Source organism: Mobula birostris, chromosome 4 (assembly GCF_030028105.1).
Source record: "Mobula birostris isolate sMobBir1 chromosome 4, sMobBir1.hap1, whole genome shotgun sequence".
Lineage (NCBI taxonomy): Eukaryota > Metazoa > Chordata > Chondrichthyes > Myliobatiformes > Myliobatidae > Mobula > Mobula birostris.
In genome coordinates, this window is record NC_092373.1 from 72408949 (window position 1) to 72433839 (window position 24891).

The 24891-nt window shown below is 39.3% G+C and overlaps 1 protein-coding gene across 2 annotated transcripts in view; it reads left to right on the forward strand.

Moving 5' to 3' along the window:
* The first annotated feature begins 419 nt into the window (after nt 1-419).
* Nucleotides 420-24891, forward strand: part of LOC140196408 (ubl carboxyl-terminal hydrolase 18-like) — a 51353-nt gene continuing 26881 nt past the window's right edge. The window contains exons 1-7 of one of the 2 annotated variants that reach the window (XM_072255550.1): nt 420-970; nt 3176-3328; nt 5192-5339; nt 6365-6461; nt 11655-11800; nt 16612-16691; nt 21750-21899. In XM_072255550.1, coding sequence (XP_072111651.1) covers nt 740-970; nt 3176-3328; nt 5192-5339; nt 6365-6461; nt 11655-11800; nt 16612-16691; nt 21750-21899 — 1005 coding nt within the window. In that variant the 5' untranslated portion in view covers nt 420-739. The remainder of the gene's footprint in view (nt 971-3175; nt 3329-5191; nt 5340-6364; nt 6462-11654; nt 11801-16611; nt 16692-21749; nt 21900-24891) is intronic. The other variant, XM_072255549.1, reaches the window with a different exon arrangement.

Consider the following 24891-nt stretch of genomic DNA (forward strand, 5'->3'; position numbering starts at 1 on the left):
CATCATGAAACAAGAGACAACAGGACACTATTAGACATATTGTATTCAAGTATATGAATAACTGGGCATCAGTTTCAGGTCAATGTTGCACTACAACTGATAACAAGCCATCAACCCATAGGTGTTTCTTGAAATGCTGAGTGTTTCCTGTTTTCTGAGTGTAATGGTAAAAGAGTAGCAATACTGTATGTAACCCGCCATGGTTCCAATTTGAGCTGAAAATCGAGTCAAAAATCAAAATTACACGCCCACCCTGGTGTGAAATACTGTAATTAAAGTGATTTATTGCATAAACGTACCACATGGTTAAATTGCGAGTAAACCAATAAGTAATCAAGGTTAACCAAAAAAAATGGACATTTGCCACCGGGATCATTATCGATGCGTTCACAGATCTGGAACACTGCACAACCTGTGCTTCAGTGAGCGTGCCTGCTATCAAGCTCAGCCCAAGGTCCCCTCGGTTTTAATCGTAATACAATTTGGGATAATCCATTTGGCTGAAAAAAACAGTGAATACTAAATGTCTGAAATGAGACAGAAAAATACTGTAAATATTAGTGTGCTGATAGGTTCCTCGTGCTCTTACGCAAAGAATGCCCAGACATTTATTTTGTTTGTGATGTGCGGGCGGTCGTCGTGAAGACGAGGAAATAAAAGAGCACAGTTTCACTTTCGTTAGCTTGGAAAAGGTTTGTGCAAGCGGCTTCAATAACTGCGAGAGTCCGGGGCTGTAAAGATGTCGTACAGTAGATACGCATGGATTGAAAGGCCATATCGTAGTAACTCCAGATCTGCAATCGAGGAACGGCGTCCCCGAGGCACCGACGGGAGTCAGAGGAGGATCAGCGGCACCCAGGCCCTATACTACCCCCAAACCATTTCCCGCAACTATGCGGACCGGGATTACACCTCGCAACATTTGTTCCATGCAGGCTACATGGGCGCACAGTCGATATACACCCCTCAGGTAAGGACAGAATTTGACCCCGCTTCTGCTTGTCGCTACCACAATCTATCTTAAAGATCCAGAGGGAAGAACACAACTGAGCTTGCTGGCTCGCCAGCCTTAGATACCGTCTCCACTTCTCTTTTTCTTCCAGATATATCGCTCTCTGGTGCATTTTAAAATGATAAAAACTTTGCAGCTGCAAACGCTGGAAAACTTCGAATTTTTTTTAGTGTATAGTTAATATATATAGCAATGTTTATTTTGATATGTTTTAATTGTTAGAGCTGTATCCAGTTTAAATATACAGGATGTTTTCTGTTAGAGGAAAATCAAGTGCAAAACACAGTGTCCACGTTCTGATTAAAACAAATTATTTAATGTTACAGCAGACCGTGTTCTGTGCAATCTTCACATCCCAGGCTCTTGACTACTGTCAGATTTCATGGATCCATTTATCACAGCTGTGTCTGGAGTTTGAGAATTTCTTCTCTAAACCTGTCTGCCTTGCAATCTTCACTGCACTCCTCAATTATTTAAGACACTAGTGCAAACTTATCTGCCCTAATAAAATTCACAGGACTATGACTATAAAAAACCAAGCAGGTAAGGAAGTTTGTCTGGAGAGAGATACTGAGTTAACATTTCAAACAAGAGAAAATCTGCAGATGCTGGGAAATCAAAGCAATACACAAAGTGCCTGAGGAACACAGCAGGCCAGGCAGCATCTATGGAAAAGAGTAAACGTTTTGGGCGGAGACCCTTCTAAATAACGACTCATTTAAATAGTTCAAGTCCATGCCCTCTCATTAAGTGATTTGAAATTACTTTTTTTCCCACAGACCCTGCCTTCTAGCAATTCCTCATTTATTTCAGATTTTTGTTTTGGATTACTTGAATATTTCAGTACTTTAAAAGGATTGTACCAACATAGGAAGTGTAATAGCCCACACTTAAATACCATTATAGAATCATAAGACATGGAAAGAGTCACTGGCTTACTGAGTATGTGCCAACCATTAAGAACTGATTTACACTAATTCCAGGTTTTCCTCGCCACATTCTAACAACTCCACCCTTATTTGATCAACCTAATGACTAGGATGTGGGAGGAACCAGAGCATCTGAAATAAACCCATGCAGTCACAAGTAGATTGTGCAGGACTCCACCTTGCCAATGCCAAAGGTCAGGATTGAACCTGGCTGCTGTGATTCAGCAGCTACCAACTTTGCCACTCTGCTGCCCATTTGAGAGTGCTACTGAGAGCCGTTGACATCTTACACACGATTTAAAATTACTCTGACACTCAGTGCTTGGATGATCGATTTACAATAGAGTTCATTTTCCTTGATCTATCCTTGAAAGCTTTAATTCCCTCAGTCTAGCAACAAAAAGCCACAGATAGCTTGGCTTTATTTCAGATGGTCACATGCAGCACAGAAACAAGCACAACATGATAACACTGACATTATGCCCATCTAAGTAAGTCTCATTTGCCACATTTGAGCCGTATCATTCCAAACTTTTCCTGTCTGTGTACCTGTCCAGATGCCTTTTAGATCTTGTTACTGTTGTCATCTCCCAAAGATTTGTTACTGTGTGGTGAATAATAATGCTACTTATTTGCAAAATGGTAAATATAATTCACCTTTTTTAATATGAACCATCAAGAAAGTTCAAAATACGTTTTATTATCTAAGTATGCATACTTCATACAACTGTGAGATTCATCTCCTTATAGTCAGCCATGAAACAAAGAACCCTGATGGGACCCAATACAAACAAAAGAAGACTATCAAACACCCGGTGTGCAGAGAGAGAAGAACAACAAATCGTACAAACAGCAAAAGCAAACAAACAGCATTCAAAACTGCAGTTCACAACGCCTGGTATCACTGCAGCTGATCTAGATGTCACCTAGTTGCAGGCCACAGCTTCAGACCAGCACAGGTTCGAGCAAACCCCCCAGAGCAGTGAGCCGAACTCGTCTGTCTCCCACCTCCAACCCCGACCATTTCAACCTGGCCCGGCACTTCAGCTGTCCAAACTTCAGGTCATTCCTCACTCTTAGAACACTTGTATACAAAATCAACTTATGATTCTAAATAATTTATTTCAAAGTAATACAACAATGATTTAAATTTTTATGTAAAACAGGCATGATAGGTTTCATAATTGCATGTCTTTCTCTCTTCTTCCTTATATTATTTTGGTGATTCTTGCAGAGAACTCGCTTGAATCATGTCCAGGCTCATGAAGAAGCTGATCAACGACCACTGTACCCAATGAGCAACACAACTGACCAGTGCAATCGAAGCTCAGCCTGTTTAGTGAAGACTACTGATCCAGTCGTCAGAACAAGCACAAGTTCAGCAAATGTAAGAATCCAAAACTTTGGTGTGTGTAAATTTAACAATAAAAGAATTACTAAATTGTATGCCTTTTGTTAACTGTAACTCTTCCCGCAAATAGAACTGGCACCACCAGAGAAGCCACTCAAGTCAAAAGAACTGTGGAAGTTCACAGTCATGGAAGGAGCTGATCATAGCTGATACGATGAAGGGTCATCGGCCTGAAGCTCTAGCTCATTTTCTGTAACCACATTTGTTGAGTTTTTTTTACAGCGTTTTTTGCTTTCATATCAGTGCTAGCTGTTCAATTGTAGAAGTATAAAACTAAACCGATAGTCTGCTCATTTGCGTAATTGTGTCGACATACATTTCATTTAGATGATTCAGCCTCCCAAAGAAGACACTCAGTTATGTGGCTCCCTGTCTATCTCCATTGCAATAGTTGCAGAGAGCTTTCGTAAATTGCAGTCGTCAAAAATTCCAGTAAACAAAAGGAACTGTAGTCATACTGTAGGACAATACAAAGATGATACAGTTCACTTTAAGCAATGTCTTCAGCAATCTAATTTATTGTATTCAGATAAACTAGTAGTCATAGTCTGAATGAGGTGATCTCACTGTTCATTGATGCCTTTCTGAATTGGGAACCCACAGTATCAAGTGGGTAAGTACTGATTCATAATTAATATCATAAGTTTGTATGTTTTAACCATCAGAAATCATGGCTGTGCTTCTGAAAAATGTGTTGAGCTTGAACAAAGAATTAGGAAAAGGCAAAATGACTCTCTAACCATAACATTTTCCACATTCCTGCCTTGCTGTCGCTGACCCATTCAAGTAAAGTGTTACCTGAGATCAATTAAAGATAGGCTTGTGATGAGAGTTGGGAAATACCCAGGCTATGGTGTTTTGAACATCAGGCAGACTGCATGCTAATTTGGTTTTGTGGTAGATACATAACATGTTAAAACATTTAATCCATTTAATAAAGCAGTGACATTTTCAGAAGCCAGTAATTCACCTGTCAGAGGAATTGGGGAACCTATTCAGTTATTGAATTGAGCAATACCATTGTTATTTCCCATGATAGGGGATGACGATTTTATTTTTCTGAATGAAAGGATGATAGCAAAACGGAGGGCTATAGAAGAGGGAAGGAGCAGGTTGATAATAGAGTAGGTTATTGGGTAGGCACAACATTGTGGGCTTGACTGTACTATGCTGTTGTGTTCTACGTTCTAAGGTGTCAAACATGCCTGTTCATAGTCAAAAGCTGGAATAGGGACCGTTGAAGTTATTGAGAGTCTAAAAAAGTTCCAGAGAGCTATTTCATAAAGGATGATACCCCTTTAGTGTGCTTGAACTTCTAGAGTACTACTAGTTTGGTAATTTATTTCAGGGTGAGAGTGAGTTCTTTTCTTTACTGTTCCCTCCATTGAGCTGCTCTCCTGTTCCTCAAGTATTTTGGAGCTCATGTAAAGCTATTTGGACAGAACTGTCACACTTGGTGATTAAACAGATTAGTAAAATCTACTTGCAATCGTAAACGTGATTTGTTTTCTAACAGAACTTCAGAAATTCTTCCTGTGTCATTTGGATCTCCTGCAATGTGGAATTGGAATATACTAATAATAATTATTCACTGCTATATTTACTGCTAGAACGTGGAGCTATATTGGAAAGTAATCTTCTTTCCAAGACATGCATGCAAGTTGCACTTGACTGTAGCCTGTAAACATTATTACAAGTATTTTGATCTCAGGATCCTTTACTTGTTGTTAATCTACCATTTATATTTTATTGACTGGTTTATCAGCAATGGCTTACTAGTCTCAACCTGTAGATAGAGTTGCATGTAAAATGACTCTACTCCACATTGATCTTTTTCAGGAAAGAAAATTAAACAGCGATTCAATGGGTATTTCTACCAGAAATGAAATCCAAAGGCATTCAACAACAGGCTGCAACAACCGTGAAAAGAACACCTTGGATGTCGAGCATGAAGAAAGAAGATCTACACGATACAGTGGTGATAGAAGTATGTGTGTGTTAGATGAGTAGCCTCCCTTACCATGCCTCATAGGTCCTTTTCCATGCATACAAAGGACACACAAGAAACTAGAAACAAGAACAGAGTAGCTGGTCTCTCAGGCCTGTCCTGCCATTCAACGTGACCACACTGATCTACCTCAGGCTTCAACTCCTCCTCTGTGTCAGTTCCCCATTGCTTTTAATCCCTGATCTATGAAACAACGAATTCCTATTTTAACTCGACCAGAAAACACACCTGCAGACTTGGAATAATCTCATCTGATTTTTATTTTTGATGAGTATCATTTCTGTGTATGCGTTCAGCACACTGTGATACAGAAGGTCATGATGCTTATTCATATCCCATTTAGAGTCAGTTTTTTAGGTTTGGATTGCAAATACTCAATGAAATTTTACAATTGCTATAGGGATATGAGTTGCAGTGTGTGGTATTAAATGCCAGAATGTCACCATCACTTGTCACAGTACTGAAGCCAAGTGATAGTTGAACATTCATCTGAAGGCATAGATTACTCTAAAGCTTCAGGGTAAATGTGAGTGAGTCCATTCTCAAAAACAATTTTAAACAGTGACATTATGTGCTTGTCCAGATGAATGTAAAAGATCCTAAATGTGCATTAAAAATTTCCAGTCCCAAAAGTGTACCTCAGTAATCCATTTTAAACAGATTAATCAGTTACTTCATTCCTGTTTGTGGTAATTTACTGGCAAAGAAAATAATCCCCATTCAGTGGTGCTGAAATGCCTACATTATTACACTCTGCCTTTTAAATTTACTCCGTTGAAGACGGCGTAATAAATTCTGGAGTCAAAGGCTAAATCGCAAACATTTCAGTGTAGTACATTAAGGGTTACCAATTGGGAATGTTTTTTATTAGCATTTGTTTTCATATTGATTATGTGTTTGTTATAGTGTCTTGTTTACTTTTGCCCAGTAGAAATTTGAAGGAACATATCATGAAAGGTAAGGGATATCATCATGTATACATCTAACAACATTATTTTTCGTAGTGTTTGTGGGGCTCATCAACATGGGCAACAGCTGCTGTGTGAATGTCCTTCTGCAGACTTTGTTTATGACTCCTGAATATAGAAACTTGATTTTGAGGTGAGTTCTAGTTTTGCTGGCCTTTGCATTTAGATCAAATCTTATCCTGTGCTTTAACTCAAGCTAGGTTTTGCAGACGTAATCAATGCCCCTGTATCTTAACCATGCACATATAGTGTCGGCAAGCTCTTTGGTCCATTGAGCTATCAACAAAGCGTCCTTTATTTAAGCTGGTCATCTGTCAAACAGCTGCATTGGGTAGTACAGCAATGTATCAAAGATTATACCACATGGTACATTCAATTCTGAAAGGGTGCACACATATAATTCTATATTTCTTCCCCTTTTCAGAAAGCTATGGGCCAAAGCAAATCATTAAGTATTTAGTAACAAAACCTATACCAACAATTATTTACAAATTATAAAAGTCACTTAGTATATGCATGCTTATAAATTTAACCAAACATAAATTGACTTTGTCCTTGCTGTCTTAACAACAGAACTATAGAAGGATTTCATGGTGTAGAATTTGTCAAATGTGTTCAGAAAAGTTTCCTTATTCAATATGTAGAAGTCGCAACTATACAGAGCACAATACTGGATCTCCTCTTAGGGATTGAGACAAGACTGGTGACAGAAGTATGTGTGTGTACGTATCTAGTGATCACAATTCCATTAGTTTCTTGCTATTTATGGAGAAGGATAGGACTAGTCTGCGATTACGGTTATAGATTAATGAAAGGCCAATTTTGAGGGTATCAGAATGCATCTGAGAAGTGTGGATTGGGATAGGTTGTTTTCCAACGGAGATCTTTGGTAAGTGGAAGACTTCAAAAGGCAAAGTTTGGGGAACCTAGGTTATTGAGGAATGTTGAGGCCCTGATATGAAAAAAGGAGACTGAAATCAGCATTAGGCAGTTAGGATCAAGTAAGATGTTTGAGGAGTATAAGAAGTGCAAGAGAACAATTAAAAGAGAAATGAGGAGGGCATGAGTTTGCTCTGGCAGACAAGGTGAAAGAGAAGCTCAAGGGCTTCTACTTACATATTAAGAGCAAAAGGGAAGCAAGGGATAAAGTTGGTCCCCTTGAAGATTAGCATGGCCATCTATCCGTGGAGCCAAAAGCAATAGATTTTTTTTTTGTGTTTATTTACACAAAGTCTATAGAACTGAGTCAAAAAGACTAGTGAGATCATGGACCATATTCAGATTATGGGAAAGGAGGTGCTTGCGAATTAGGATAAGTCCCCAAGGCTTGACAAAGTGTCCCCTTGGCATTGCAGGAGATTAGTGCAGTAATTTCAGGGGCTCTGGCAGAGATATTTAGAATTAGTACCAGAGGACTGGAGGATAGCTGTTCTGTTGTTAAAAAAAGCTCCAAGAAGAAGCCAGGAAATTCTAGGCCAGTGAGCCTGATATCAGTTGGGTATAAGTTAAGTTATTCAAAGGGACAAGATATATAAGTATTTGGATAGACAGGGCCTGATTAGGGATGGTCAACATGGCATCATGAATAGCAGGTCATGTCTTATCAGTCTTATAGAGTTTTTTGAGGAGATCACGAGGAGGCTTGATGAAGGAAAGTTAGTTGATGTTGTATACAAAGCCCTGCGTAGGAGGCTGGTCGAGAAGGTTAAGTCACTCAGCATTCAGGATGAGGTTGTCAATTGAATTCAACTTCGGCTTAGGAGGAATAGCCTGAGTGTGGTAGTAGCTGGTTGTCTCTCTAACTGCAGGTCAGTGACTAGTGTTGTGCAACGGGTATCGGTGCTGGGATCATTGTTTATCATCTATCTTTCTGATTTAGATGATGGTGTGTAAACTGCAGATGACACCAAGATTGGGGTCATGCTGGACAGTGAGTGTTTACAGTGGGATTTGGCTAATGGGCTGAGAAATGGCAAATGCAATTTAATACAGACAAGTGTGAGGTGTTGCACTTTGGAAGGACAAACCAGGGTCAGACTTGCACAGTGAATGGTAGGGCACTGTGGTGTGTGGTAGAACAAAGGGACCTGAGAATACATAGCCATCATAGGTAGAGAGGATCATCAAGAGTGCTCATTCTCATTTATAAATCTGGGCATTGAATACAAGAGTTGAGATGTTAAATTGTATAAGACAACTGGTTAGATCATACTTGGAGTATTCTGGGCCGTTGTGGTCATCTACCTACAGGAAGGATATCACTAAGCTTGAAATACAGCAGAGAAAATTTACAAGGCTGTTGCCAGGACTTGAAGACCCAGGTTATAGGGAAAGATTGAATAGGCTAGGACTTTATTCACTGGTGCATAGGAGAATGAGGAGAGATCTCATTGAGGTATATAGATAAGGTAAATGCTAGCAGGCCTTTTTCCTTCACTTTTGATAAAGAGCTAGTTAATGGTAATATTGTGCTTCCTTGATGATCCATATATAAAGTCAGTACTGCAATTTTGTTGAATTTATGCAGCAAACATTTAAAATGGGCAACACAACTTTGGGTTAATTGTGACTTAGCTGACAAGCATTGTCCTGTTAACTGCCCACCCCCTTTTAGATATGCTTGCACCATTTCTCTAACTACGTAATATTATTTTCCTCTTTTATCATCCTTGGAGTCATAGAGATGCAGCACAGACACTGGCCTTTCAGCCTGCCATCAATTACCAGATTCCTGAGATTTTCCCTGGTTCTTGGAAAATACCATATCTCTGCTTTTGCACATTAAACTGTTTCTCATTGTTGGGTCTTTTTTTTCTAATAAATAAATCCCCCAAAAAATACAGATAATAAACTTGTCTGACTGCTAACACTGTCAGCTCCAGCTATAACAGGTGCTGGGCAATACTGCCATCTACTGGCAGGTGAGATTTGGTAATGCATGTTTTGTTCTCCCTTCAGGATGTAATTCAACTTAGCGCAAGAAACTTGCAAAGGAATACAGCAAACCATAGTGGGTGCATTGATTATCGTACCCACATTGTTAAGCAAATTCAGTGCAACAAAGAAATACTTAACTAAAAGACTATAAACACAATCTGTCCTTTAGAACCTTGGAGTGATTATAACGTGGTCTTTTTCTTCTGCTCTGCCCTGTTAACTGGGTGCTCTAATCTTACCCGATATTTCTGTCCTGAGATATCTTACCTAGTCCTCAGAAAAATGTTTCATTTGTCACTTGTCAATCTCTTCTTTCTCAGATGAATCCATTTCTTAATGAGCTTTATCTTGAATGAGATCCTTATACATATTCTGTAGAATTCTGTAAAAAAAAAGTTATTTGTTACAGCAACCAAACCTTGTGGTTATTTCAGTCCTTTTGTTCTATTTCATAACCAGTACTTTGGCCCAACTTTGTTTCAAGTGCCAACTTAATTAGACAGCCTAAATTAGTATTCAGACTATCACATTCTACAAGCTTTAAACATAATCTTATCTCAGCACAAGATTCTTTTCAGCCAACATTATTTTTGATTTAACTATCATGCTTTGCTTCTTAACTTTGCACCAATTCAACAGAGTTAATACAACATTGAAACATTTAAGATACTTCATGCAGGGAGTCCAACAATACTGCTGTGTTCTTGGCCTCCCAGTATCTAGATCACTTTTTGAGCTGCAGATTTCAAATTCCCAATTTAAGATGAAGATCTACTTGCACAACAATAAATTTTAGGGCATACAAAAAAAATTGTGTAACTGTTGTTGTTTACGCAAAGTAGCTGCATATATTTTAAATGAGAGGGCATAATTTAAAATGATGAGTATTGCGTAGTGACACTAAACCACACAGTAGTTTAGACAGCAAACATGAAACCAGCAGGCTAGACAAGGGAGATGCAGTGGATGTTGTATATTTGGATTTTCAGAAGGCCTTTGACAAGGTGCCACACATGAGGCTACTTTACAAGATAAGAGCCCATGGAATTACAGGAAAGTTACATACGTGGATAGAGCGTTGGCTGATTGGCAGGAAACAGAGAGTGGGAATAAAGGGATCCTATTCTGGTTGGCTGCCGGTCACCAGTGGTGTTCCACAGGGATCAGTGTTGGGGCCGCTTCTTTTTACATTGTACATCAACGATTTAGATTATGGAATAGATGGCTTTGTGGCTAAGTTTGCTGACGATACGAAGATAGGTGGAGGGGCCGGTAGTGCTGAGGAAACGGAGAGTCTGCAGAGAGACTTGGGTAGATTGGAAGAATGGGCAGAGAAGTGGCAAATGAAGTACAATGTTGGAAAGTGTATGGTTATGCACTTTGGCAGAAAAAATAAACGGGCAGACTATTACTTAAATGGGGAAAGAATTCAACGTTCTGAGATGCAACGGGACTTGGGAGTCCTCGTACAGGATACCCTTAAAGTTAACCTCCAGGTTGAGTCAGTAGTGAAGAAGGCGAATGCAATGTTGGCATTCATTTCTAGAGGAATAGAGTATAGGAGCAGCGATGTGATGTTGAGGCTCTATAAGGCGCTGGTGAGACATCACTTGGAGTACTGTGGGCAGTTTTGGTCTCCTTATTTAAGAAAGGATGTGCTGACGTTGGAGAGGGTACAGAGAAGATTCACTAGAATGATTCCGGGATTGAGAGGGTTAACATATGAGGAACGTTTGTCTGCTCTTGGACTGTATTCCTTAGAGTTTAGAAGAATGAGGGGAGACCTCATAGAAACATTTCGAATGTTAAAAGGCATGGACAGAGTGGATGTGGCAAAGTTGTTTCCCATGATGGGGGAGTCTAGTACGAGAGGGCATGACTTAAGGATTGAAGGGCGCCCTTTCAGAACAGAAATGCGAAGAAATTTTTTTAGTCAGAGGGTGGTGAATCTATGGAATCTGTTGCCACAGGCAGCAGTGGGGGCCAAGTCATTGGGTGTATTTAAGGCAGAGATTGATAGGTATCTGAGTAGCCAGGGCATCAAAGGTTATGGTGAGAAGGCAGGGGAGTGGGACTAAATAGGAGAAAATGGATCAGCTCATGATAAAATGGCGGAGAAGACTCGATGGGCTGAATGGCCTACTTCTGCTCCTTTGTCTTGTGGTCTTATGGTCTTATGAAACCGAGACAGAACAGTAATGACCAAGGTTTGATTTCCAATTTTTGCTGAGGCTGACAATTTTGGTAGTATTCAAGTAGAGGTAATTATTCCCAGGCCTTTGACCCAGGAATGAAATATCACCCGTCCCTTGTGTTTCTGATTTTCATTGCTGCACTGGGCATTGTATTAGCAGAAGGGGTACTCAGTTGTTTTGTTCCTTTGTTAAAGGTGTCGACAAGAAAACATTCTGAAAAATGAACCTAACCATGTCCCATATCAGCTTGATAAAATGTTCCAGCACCTGCAAGACACTAAGCAAATTATTGCATCATCTTTCGACTTTACTTGGTGCTTAAGTTTAAACCACATAAACGGTAAGTGTACTTCTTAGCAGTGTTATGTACCCTGTAACTGGGTTGCCAAACCAGCAGAAATGGAACGCTCGTTGGAGTCTGTGATTACTAGGAACTAAAAAAGTTTTATTAAAGAAATAAGTAATACAGTACACTAAACGTAAAGATATAAATGTAACAGGTTAGCAATGATAATACACACATATACACAGAGCTAGGGTAATAGGAATCAACCAAGCTCTATCGCAGTCGAGGAGTAAAATGATCAGTCTTAAGTGAAGCAGAGTTCAGTTCAGTTTAGTGCAGTTCGAAAGTAGTCGCTGTTGTTGTACCGTTGGAGAGAGACAGAGAGAGAGAGAGTGAGAGATGCAGTTGGTTTCAGGCAGACCTTCTGATGTCTTCGCAGTTGGTTTCGGGCAGACCTTTTGATGTCTTCTAATCCTGCTGTGGTCACTGACTGTGACCCCTCCGTTCCAGATATGATCGTTCTTCCGTGGTGAACCCGGCACCCAGGCAAGGGCAGACACACACCCTAGGTGCCCACCGATCGTACCTTTACACTCTGTGAGCCTCTGATCAGTTCCCGTGAACCGGTCTTCCAAACTCTCACCAAATTGTGGGGGCACACTGCTCTCTCCAGGGTCTCGTGGCGTGTCTCGTGCCTTAGCAAACCTGCTCTTTTTATCCCCCTGCTGGGGTATCACCTGTCTATCAAACTTCAAACAGTTCAGGTTCAAAGCAACCAGTCTGTCAATATCTGAATTGTGTTTCTTTCTCGTTAATCTCTCTCTTCTCTCTTATTAGCATTTTGAATGTTTCTCCATTGTCTTTCGTTATCTCTCTTATTAGCATCATCCGTCCGGTAGCTCTGCTTGGCGTCACACATGACAGCAGTAGTTTTGATATTTTACTTGCCTGTTAAAATGTAGAGTCTGTAAAAATATGATATCAAAATCAGAATCAGGTTTATTATCACCAGAATGTGATGTAAAATTTGTTAATTTAGCAGCAGCAATTCAATGCAATATATAATCTAGCAGAGAGAGAAAAAAAATAAAATAAAACATAATAAATAAACAAGTAAATCAATTACGTATATTGAATAGATTTTCAAAAATGTGTAAAAACAGAAATACTGTATATTAAAAAATTGAGGTAGTGTCCAAAGCTTCAATGTCCATTTAGGAATCGGATGGCAGCGGGGAAGAAGCTGTTCCTGAATCGCTGAGTGTGTGCCATCAGGTTTCTGTATCTCCTACATGATGGTAACAGTGAGAAAAGTGCATGCTCTAGATGCTGGAGGTCTTTAATAATGGACACTGCCTTTCTGAGATACCGCTTCCTAAAGATGTCCTGGATACTTTGTAGGCTAGTGCCCAAGATGGAGCTGACTAGATTTACAACCTTCTGCAGCTTCTTTTGGTCCTGTGCAGTAGCCCCTCCATACCAGACAGTGATGCAGCCTGTCAGAATGCTCTCCTGACCCAGATCTGGGCCGTACCCTCCAAATATCCGGACCTGCCTCTCGGTTTTTTTGCACTACCTTACTTTCCATCTTTCTATTTTCTGTTTATGATTCATAATTTAAATGTTTAATATTTACTAATTTTAACTTTTTAATATTTTAATATTTAATATTTGTAACCCAGGGAGTGGGAAGCACAGAATCAAATATCACTATGATGATTGTACGTTCTAGTACCAATTGTTTGGTGACAATAAAGTATAAAGTACGACACATCTGTAGAAAATTTTGAGTGTATTTGTTGACATGCCTAATCCCTTCAAACTCCTAATGAAGTATAGTCACTGTCTTGCTTTCTTTATAACTACATCGATATGTTGGGACCAGGTTAGATCCTTAGAGATCTTGACACCAAGGAACTTGAAGCTGCTCACTCTCTCCACTTCTTGTTTTATATCTGAACGCAAATGGGATAATTAACATTTATCAGTCAAAGTTTTCATTTAATGATATCTTGGAAGAGTGCTGCAATATAAAATTATATCAGTAGTTTGCAGTGCCCACAGACCATGTAAATAACACTCCTCATCCTATTAATCCTGTTCATTGATTTTACTTGTTAAAGTTATTATAATTCTTGTTTGTGTTCTTCATTAAGTTGTGCTGCAATTCCAGGGCTCATTAAGTCATTAACATGCTACACTACATACTACACTAGTGCCATGCTTGATGATGGATTTAATCAAGAGTAGAAAAATGTGCAGAATCTCTCTCCTCCTGGGCTACAACTCACGGGGCATTATTTAATAAAAGCAAGAAGAAAGGAAAACTGAGAAGAGATGGGGGAGACCTTGAATGGATTTTTTTGCATCTATATTTACACAGGAATGGACATAGAGTCTATAGATGTAAGGCAATGCAGCAGCAAGGTCATACTATACAGATTACAAAGGAGGAGGTGTTTGCTGTCAAGGCAAATTAGGGTGGATAAATCCCCAGAGCCTGACAATGTGTTCCCTCGGACCCTATGAGAGACTATTGCAGGGGCCTAGCAGAGATATCTAAAATATCTTTACCCACAGGTGAAGTGCCAGAGGACTGGAAGATAGCTAATGTTGTTCTGTTACTTAAGAAAAGCTCTAAGGATATGCCAGAAATTATAAGCCGGTGAGCCTGACATCAGTAGTGGAAAGTTATTGGAGGGTATTCTGAGGAACTGGGTATACAAGTATTTAGATAGACAGGGACTGATTAGGGTTATTCAATGTGGCTTTGTGCAAGTGTTGTCTAACCAATCTTGTAGAGTTTTTCAAGAGGGTTTCCAGAAAAGTTGCTGAAGGCGAGGCAGTGGATGTTGTTGACATGGACTTTAGCAAGGTCTTTGACAAGGTCCCTAATGGTTCAGTTGCTTGATTCAGAATAAAGTAGTAAATTGGATTAAACATTGGCTTTGCAGAGGAAGCCAAAGAGTGGTTGTAGATGGTTGCCTGTCTGACTGGAGGTCTGAAGCTAGTGGTATGCCACAGGAATCACTGTTGGGTCGTATGATAATATGTAAACGATCAGTGAATTTGTAGGTGACAATGAGATTGGGGTGTAGTGGAGAGCGAGGCAGACTATCATAGCTTGCAGCAGGAATTGGACCAGCTGGAAAATTTAGTTGAATGAGGGCAGGTGAGACTTAATGCAGACAAGTGTGGGAAGTTGCACTTTGGGAGGACAAACTAGGGTGGAACTCACACAGTGAATGGTAGCCCACTGAGGAGAGCGGTATAACAGGGATCTGGCAATATAGATCCATAATTCTCTGAAACTAGCATCATAGGTAGATAGGGTTGCCAAGAAAACTTCTGGCACATTGGCCTTCATTAATCAATGTATTTCAGACAGGAGTTGGGATGTTATGTTGAAATTGTATAAGATGTTGGTGAAGCCTAATTTGGAGTGTTACGTGCAGTTTTGGTCACCTACATACAGGAAAGATATAAACAAGATTGAAAGAGTACAGAGAAAACTTACAAGGATGTTACTGGGACTTGAGGACCTGAGTTATAGGGAAAGGTTGATAGGTTAGGAATTTATTCCCTAGAACGTAGAGGATTGGGGGTAGCTTTGATACAGGTACAGTATACAAAATTATGAGGGGTAAAGATAGAGTAAATGCAAACAGCCTTTTCCCACTGTGGTTGGACATGACTACAACTAGAGGTTATGGGTTAAGGGTGAAAAGTGAACTATTTAAGGGGATCATGAGGAGAAGCTCTTCATCCAGAAGATGGTGAGAGTGTTGAACAAGTTGCCAGAGCACCAGAGCGAGTGGCAGATGCAGGGTCGATTTCAACACTTAAGAGAAATTTGGATAGGTACACAGATGAGAGGGGTATGAAGGGCTATGGTCAGGGTGCTGGTCGATGGGACTAGGCAGATTAATGGTTCAGCACAGACTAGATGAGCCGAAAGGCCTTTTTTTGTGACTATGGCTGTAAGTGATGGTGCAAGTGTAAATAATTTAAACTAATTTATGATGTTACATATCTACAGAAGCCTGGAACTTCATAAAACAATGGTTCAGCCACAACTAGAAGGTTGCTTGCATTTCTGGATGTCACTCTTTAAGAATGATAGGGCCTTAGAGAGGGTACAGAAGAGATTTACTGGAATAATTGTGAGGAATTTTATTTGCATGGACACTTTGGAGAAGCTACAGTTGTTCTGCTTAGGACAGAGGAGATTGCAAGGGGACCCAACAGAAGTATTTTAAATCATTTAAGAACCAAACAATATAGACAGAGGGAGATTGTTCCCACTAGCTGAAGAATCAAGTATCAGAGCAAATAGCAAGGACAAGGAACCAAAAAGAGAAAGAATGATTTTATGCAGCAATTGGTTGGGATCTGGAATGCACTGCACTACCTTGCTCTTGAATAGAACAACCACAAATGTGATGTGCTAATTGGCCTCTTGTTGCAAATATTCTGTTTTCTGCAGTTACATTTAATGTACAGTGATAATAGATTTCAAAAATACTAGGTGGTATTATTTATTAAAAATATTAAGGAGTCCTTTAATTCAAAATGTCACATACAAATCTACTCAAAGGAGTGAGATTAAGAAATCTTACGACTTAAATACACAATACTATGAACAAAATTCTCTGTTCTAAGAATTATGCTGTGGAGTATCAACTGTAAAAAAAGGAACTTTACCAATATAGTAGCTAGATCCATAAATTCAATTTCAACCTGCAGTATAAACCCTTAGAACCACTACTAAACTAAAAGGATGCAAGATGTATTTGTTGTATTTTGCAATAGGTGTAAAGATTTCCCAATTTTGTATGACATTTTAGTTATGCATCTATTTTCAGTCAGGATTCAAATGGATGTTGAAGAACTATTTTGTTCCGTCTTTTGTCTCGTACAAGATCAATTGAAGGGGACAGACCTTGTAAGTACTGAAGAAATATAATGACTTTTATGAGTAGATGTAAAAGTAAGCAGTATTGAACACTTAAATGAAACAAATACAGATTGCCAGTCTTTTTCTTTACAAAATTTCTGTCACCTTTTATAAATGTATTTTTGACATAACCAAATTTCAATCATATTTTGAATATCAGTAAGTTATTGAGTAGTGAAGGACATCACTCCCAAGTTCAGTGCTAACCTAGCCACTGGTCCAGACATATGCCTGTTAAGCACGTTTCATCTGATGGTGGTTAGGAAGGGAAGCCTAAGTAACTCTTGTCCTCTTGGATATTGGTCGTTAACCTTCATTATTGTTGTCCCCTGTCCCACCCTTAGCGAAATTATCATTCTTGGTTCCTAAACATAGATGTTATAGTCACACCTTTCTACTGCTGCGTGCCTCTCTGTAGAAAAGTAAGTTTTCTATATTTGGTATGAAGTTTAGTGCTGTTATACTGAGTAGCAATTTTATTTGTTCATTTTGCAAACAAAAAACATGGCAAGATTTTCTTGTTCGTGAATGGAAAAGGAGGCCACTTTAGCAGGTTCCCTCTGTTCCTAATAAAGTGGCCACTGAGTATATGGTCATGATATTCTGCTGCTGTAGCACTTCCACTTCAAGTTTCGACGTGTTGGGTGTTCAGAGATGCTCTTCTGCACACCAGTGTTGGAACATATTGTTTCTTGGGTTACTGTTGTCTTCCTGTCAGCTTGATGCCTGACAGCCTGAACCAGTCTAGCCATTCACCGCCACTCTCTCTCATTAACAGGGCATTTTCACCCGCAGAACTGCCGTTCGCTGTATGTATTTTTTTTTGTTTTTCACATCATTCTCTGTAAACTAGAGACTCTTTGTGTGAAATCCCCAGGAGATAACCAGTTTTCGAACTACTCAAACCAGCCCATCTAGCACCAACCAGAATGAAATATTGTAATAGTTATTTGACTTTTTTTTGCATTTACACAGAGCATGGCATGATATGCTATAGAAAAAAGTAGAGTTTCATGCAAATCACTTATAGAAAAGAAAGTCCAGTTTTGATGGCATCAGAAATTATCTGGCAGGAGTGGATTAGGATAGGTTGCTTACTGGCAAATAAATGCTTGGTAAATGAGAGACATTTAGAAGGGAAATTTTGAGTGTACAGAGGTTGTATGTTCCTTTTAGAATAAAAGGCATGGCTAACAGGTTCAGGGAACCTTGGTTTTCAAGGGATGGTGAAGCGCACATTAGGTTTAGGCAGTTAAGATCAAATGAGGCACTTGGCATTCAAGATGAAGTAGTCAACTGAATTCATCATTGGCTTAACAGGAGAAGCCAGCGAGTGATAGTAGATGGTTTCCTCTCCGACTGCAGGCTTGTAACTACTGATGTACCACAGGGATCAGTGTTGGGACTGCTATTGTTCGCTATGATAATGTGTAAACAATCAGCAAATTCGTAAGTGACACCAAGATTGGAGGTGTAGTGGAGAGCGAGGCAAACTATCATAGCTTGCAGCGGGATTTGGACTAGATGGAAAAATGGATTGAATATTGGCAGGTGAAGCTTAATGCAGACAAGTGTGAGCTGGTGCACTGTGGGAGGACAAACTGGAGTGGCATTTACACAGTGAATGGTCGGCCACTGACGAGTGCAGTATAATAGAGATCTGGGAATATAGATCCATTCTTCCTTGGTAGTGGTGTCACATGTTGACATGGTTCTTAATGAGACCTTTTGGCACATTGGCATTCATAAATCAGGGCATTAAGTAAAGGAATTGGGATAGTATGTTGTTGAAGCTGTATAAAATGTGGTGAGGCCAAATCTGGTTAAGAGTGGAAGGTGAAGTATTTAAGGGGACGCTGAGGAGGAACTTCACTCAGTGGTGCAAGTGTGGAACAAGCTGCCATCAGAAATGGTGGGTGTGGGTTTGACTGCAACATTTAAGAGACGTTTGGATAGTTACACAGATCAGAGGGAAATGATCCTGGTGCGTGTCAACAGGCAGTATAACTGTTCAGCATGGACTGGATGAGCTGAAGAGCTAATTTCTGTGCTCGTGCTCTGTGAATAAGAATACATATTGAATAAGCATAATACAATTGAAGACATGATATAACACAACGGCATCATCGGCAATGCAGTAAAGGGTATTTCAAATATTAACAAATGGCCTCCTGTGGTGCAATTGTCCTGTTCCTCCACACAATTCACAAAATCTCATTCCACTTATGAGAGGCAGCTGTTTCTTTTAAGCCCTTTGACTATAGACAACCTATATTGTGTTTAGTAAGTAGAGTCACAGATAATTACTTTTGTTTTTGGTGATTAAACTTTACAGATCTATTGTGTACTCTATGTGGAATGTACATATATTCTCAACAGAACTCAATGATAATCTGTTCCTTTAAGATCATTCTTTGGCTTTTCTCTCTATAGGAATCCATAATAATTGTAATTGTGGCTGAAATCAATCAGAAATCACTATGTTTCAGTCATGTTAATGCCTGATAATTTTTGTGTTCTTTAGATTTTTAATTAAATTAGATATAATTGTGTAGATTCTGCACACATCAATATTATAAGATGAAAAATTGCAATAAGCAGCCTTGCATTGTTTTTGGGAGAGCTAACAGCCATGAACCAGGTACAGACTTTTGGATGTGAGTGATACTGTTGAGCTGCTGTCTCACGTCTCCAATGAAACGAGCTCAATCTAGACATGTGGTATATCTGTGTGAAGTGTGCATGTCCTCCCTGTAACTGTGTGGGTTTCCTTTGGACACTCTGGTTGCTTCCCATGCCTCAGAAACGTGCAAGTTGTTTTATTCATTGGCTGTTGTAAGTTGTCCCTACTGTGTAGTTGACTATTGGAATTTGGAAGGAGATGATGGAAATAAAGTGAATATAAAAATGGGATTGGTGTAGGATCAGGTTTGTGGTCAGATAAGAGGCTTGCTTCTACTATAACTGTTCTTGTATAATTTTTGTGCTGCTTTTCTGCTGCTCAACTGGCCTAAATTAGTTTTTGGCAAAGTTTTGAATAAAATTGTCTCAGTAGCAAGTGATGTCAATCATTCCCAAAAGAAGCAGTTCTAATAGCTCTGATGGAAGAAAGGGTCAGGGATATCTTTCTTGCAGTCACAGGAGGAGTGACACACAACTCTGCGGTATACGTCTCAAGTGGATCCAAATGCTCAAATTTGGATCCAAGTGCACACCACCATGTCACTTTAACAGGTTAGACCTCAGAATTAAATGCTGGAAGTGCAAGCAAAATCCTACAAATAGGGAACTGGTTCCTTAATTATTGGATCAGGAATTAATTCAAATCTTAGAAGCAACTTTCTAAAAGCTTACTGGCATTAATATCATTTGCACTGAGGCTGCCTCCTGATGACTCCTCATGTAAAGCCTTGCCGGTTTCTCTGCCCCCTTCACTACCTCCACCTCCTCCACCAAGGTGACCCTGCAATCATTGTAGTATATTCCAATGTGTTGCCAAAACCTGTCAGAGGTAAAAAGAGTATTGCTTTGGTGACGTGACTCTTTAAGAGGTACTTCTTGGTGTCAGGAATGTGAGGAAAAACAGGAAATATAATCTCTAACTCCCTTAATTTCACATTTTGGAGCCATCTATTGCTGTTTTGGAATTGGCACTAAAGAATTTTGAATTCTTTAAGAAGAATGTTAAACAGCTTTGTGGACCTAATGTCTTTCTTGGTCATGGCATTATATGAAAATTATTAAATTTATTCTTCCTCTCCAGTGGTTTAACAGCATCAGTTGAAACAGGTGTGGGACTGTAAAGGTTCTTTAGCTAAAAGGTGACGGTGACAGAAGACAAATGAGTAATTTGAAAATATCATATAGAGTAGAAATGACAAGGATTGTCCAGCACATCTTCCAACCTTATCACATTACAAAATGTCATTCTCTAATTTCTCCATCATAGCTTATTAAAAGAACCAAAAACATAATCATGTAAATTCATAGCTAAACATCTGCACCCACCGTACTATTTTTTTTTTGGATGGTGGACTGTTGATCTGTAGACCCATACATATGTTTTCTGCTTGGTCTTTGAATAGAGTAGATTGGTCATGGAGAATTTGCTCCTACCTTCCAAGATAATTGTGGAGGAATAGAATCTATCAGCAAGAGATAGTCATCTGAAGTGACATGGGTGCTAGAATGCAACATCAGCCGAGTTGGAACAAAAATGTTCCAGCATCTCTGATTCTTTAATAATTCTTGGACAGAGTGGCTGTAAAGGAGCAGCGAAATAAGCAGCAAAAAAAGTTGGACTACATAAGATAATACAGTTGCCATTCCAGAAAAGCAGATTATCCATTTTATCACAAGCACCACTAAAATTAGGATTTGCATTTATACAAAAATTTGTTCGAGTGTGCACTCAAAGAATTTGAAATACTGAAGTGTTACAATGTGTAAATGTCTGGAACGTCAGAGCCTATGGTAGTGACAAGGCCACAACACGAGCCCTCTGTTCAATAAACATCACATTTAATCGGGTGATGTCCCGAAGAAAAATCTGACCAGAGGCATTAATACATCTTCATTCTTTTGGATATTCATTAATTTATGTCTGCATTTTTTGAGTTTGATTTATCTCCAAAACAGTATTGAGAAAGGGAATTCTTCTTTTGCATCAGAAGCTGTTGAATTATAGTAGAATATTCTCCAAAATGTCATTGTTTCAAAATTATACTTTGCCAGATAGCTCGAGGAGAAATTATGCTACTTGGCTCTTAGCTAAATGTTTGCCATTTGACCAGTTAAAATGTAAATTGAATTGTAAGTGCACAGAGAATGGGCAGAAATGAATTTGTACATCCAGTTCTGCATTCCTAGAAGGCATTCCCTGAAATGGAGTTTCAGGTATAAACAGTAACTGATCTTTATTTGGTTTTTCCTGATGTGATACCATTTACTAACCGAGGTGAAAAAAAAGAGGCTACAGCTATGCCTTGATGCCAGTAAAGAACAGGGAACTGTGATTAATGAATGTTGTTGTACATTTTCCTGTAGATTGCAGAATTTAATAAACTTTACACGGTAACTACTGAGGAATGTATAAAGTGTTCTCAATGTCAACAAGAAACCGAGCAGACTGGAAGCATGCTGACTATTCCCCTTTCTCTATATGATACAACGAATTCAGAGCTTCATGAGAATGTAGTAAGTATTTCTAAAATCATATCTTCATTGGAAATGCCTTGTCTTAATGTTTGATCTTGTATTGACACTATAGCCCAATTCTTCAACCTAAACCTTTTGGACTCAAGTTGGAACAAAATTTTGATTCCAGTCTTGACTGCCTTTTTCTGTGCAGCATGACATCCCTGCATTTTATCAAGAATGATGGTTGAATCTGGATCAAGTATTAGTCTACTAAGCAAGTGGTGCTGCTGGAGCTGACAGTCCCACGGGAAGATAGCTTGGAGGAGGCCTTTGAAAGGAAGCTCTCCAAGTACACAGGACTGGTCAGCAACTGTCAGCAGGCTGGATGGAGAGCGAGGTGTCTCCCAGTGGAGGTTGGTTGTAGGGGATTCATAGCCCGTTCTTTAGTTAGAGCCTTCAGCATTTTGGGCATCGAGGGAGAGAGGAAGAGGAGAGCCATCCGCAGTACCACCGATGCGGCAGAGAGGGCCTCAAGATGGCTGTGGCTCAAAAGAGGGGAGCCATGGAGTCATAAGTAGCTAGCCATCTGGACACAAGCTGGGGTCTGATCAGCCCCGGCTGGGTCACCTGGAGGAGGTTGTATGATGTTGAAAGACCCGAAACACCCGATGATTCCAGGAATATCACTGAAGATGTGTCCAGAAGCATCAATAGATGTATGTACACAGTATTATCTCATTGATGACTGAAGTTAGCTTATTATTTGAATGAATTCTAAAAGTCAGACCCTATAATCATTTAGATTGATTTCAAAATGAGCTTTAGTACTAAGGGATTCTTATGATAGCATGCACATATGTATACTTTCTTTCAATGAAAAACATATATTAAGGTATGTTAGGAAAAAGGCTGTTATCTCAAAATTGTATTTCCTTGTCAGTGAATTATTGATGTTCCAAGATATAAAGAAATAGTATATATTTTATATCTTGGACTGCTCAGATATGTTGAGAAATAACCTGTGTCAATAATAGCCATCCTGCCCAATGTTTGAAATGTGTTTATTTTGATGTGAGAAATATTTTGAATAAAGGTGATGAACTGAGAGCATGAATCAGTAGATGGAATTACGATGTGCTGGCCATTAGCTAGAGGACAGATTATTATGGTATTAAGCGAGAACTTGGAAGCTTAAATTAGGAAGAGATATTTTTAGGGAAATGCATAGCAAAAATGCGAAGGTTGGTTAGAAACCACTTGCATGGGACCCTGGTTAAGCTTGTCCCACTGAGACTGGGAACAGGTGGTAGGATAAAGAAGCGATAGTTGCTAAGAGATGGGGATTAGCTAGTCAAGAGAAAGAAGGAAGCATACTTAAAGTTTAGGAAGCAAAAATCAGACAGGGCTCTTGATAGCCAGGAGGGAGCTTAAGAAGAGACTTAGCAAAGCTAGGGAGGGACATGAGAAGACAAAGGAATACTTCAACACATCCCACTTGTACGTGAAGAACAGGAGGATGACTGGAATGAGCATAGGACTGCTCAGGGACAAACGGGGAAATGTGCTTGGAGTCAGAGGAGGTAGACGAAAGTCCTTAATAAGTATTTTCCTTCACTGTTCATTAGGAGAGGGACATTAAAGAATGTGAAGTTGACATTGTTGTGTGTTTTTAATATTTAAGTTATATTTGAGTAATCTTGTGTATATATTGGTCTTTTAAGCATTCTTGTTTGTTTAAATAATCTATTATAGGTTATATGTAGAAATACTTTAATTGCATATGTCATCATGCTACCACGTGATACATGCATGCCTCGCTTACAAGTAAACGCAAAGTTAGACCCACATTCCTGGGTTCCTGTGTCTTCCTTTGAATTAGTTTAATATTTTGAAGTTAGAAAGCCTAACATTGGCGATGAGGTATTTTTTTTAAATGAACCTGAGACAGCTACTGACCTGCTGAAGTGCAGTGGGATGTTCAAACTAAGAAAAAACACAGCCCAGCATATGCAGAAACTGCTGTGTTAGAAAAAAAGACAGTAAATGGAGGAATTCATAAACAGTGAGTGCTGGGTGATAGTCTGTCTGTCTAGGTACCATATCCATTCCGGACATTGGTGACCATGGTTTTCCATACAGATCTATCCCTCGTTCTTTGGATGACTTCCATTTCCTTGATTTGTAGCCACCTGGCTAGGCTTTTGGTGTACATAAGCTGAGGTCTCCCTCTAGGTTTGCTCCCCTCAATCTTTCCAGAGAGTATGAGTTTTTCTAGTTCATCTTTCCGCATGAGGTGTCCTTGGAATCTGAGTTGTCTTTCTTGTTTTGTTGGTATGAGTGATCTAACTGTCTGGCCTCTTTTGAGAACTTCTTCATTTGGTGTGTGTGTGGTCCATGATATTTTTAACATTCTCCTGTGGAACCATAATTCAGCTGCTTCTAGTCTCTTTTCCATTGCTGGGGAAATGGTCCAGCATTCACTTCCATAAGTCAGGATAGAAAAAGGCTTCAAAGGACTCACAATTGAGGCCATAATATAAATAACATCAGATATGCTGATGACATCATACTAATAGCTGACTCAGAAACAAAACTTCAAGAACTATTCACTATAGTGGGTAATAGTAATTGTAAAAAAAAAAGAACAGAAATGGCTAGCTACAATGGAAAGATTGATGCATTTGATTATACAACAGATAACTGGATTTTATGTACTGAATGGATTGAACAGCATTTTGAAGCAAATGAAACAACCAAGAAGAAATAAGTACTAATTTTGCTGAGTGCATTGGGTTTAAAGGCATACAGTTTGCTTCAAAGTTTGACTGCTCCAACCAAACCAGTAGAAATGAGCTTTGCTGAAATTACCAAAGTGATGCAGGAACATTTAGAACTGAAGCTATTATTTATTATGGAATGCTTTATTTATTTATTCATTTATGTATTTATTTATCGAGATACAGCATGGAATAGGCCCTTCTAGCCTCACCACCCAGCAATCCCCTCCCTAATTTAATCCTAGCCTAATCAGAGTACAATTTACTATGAT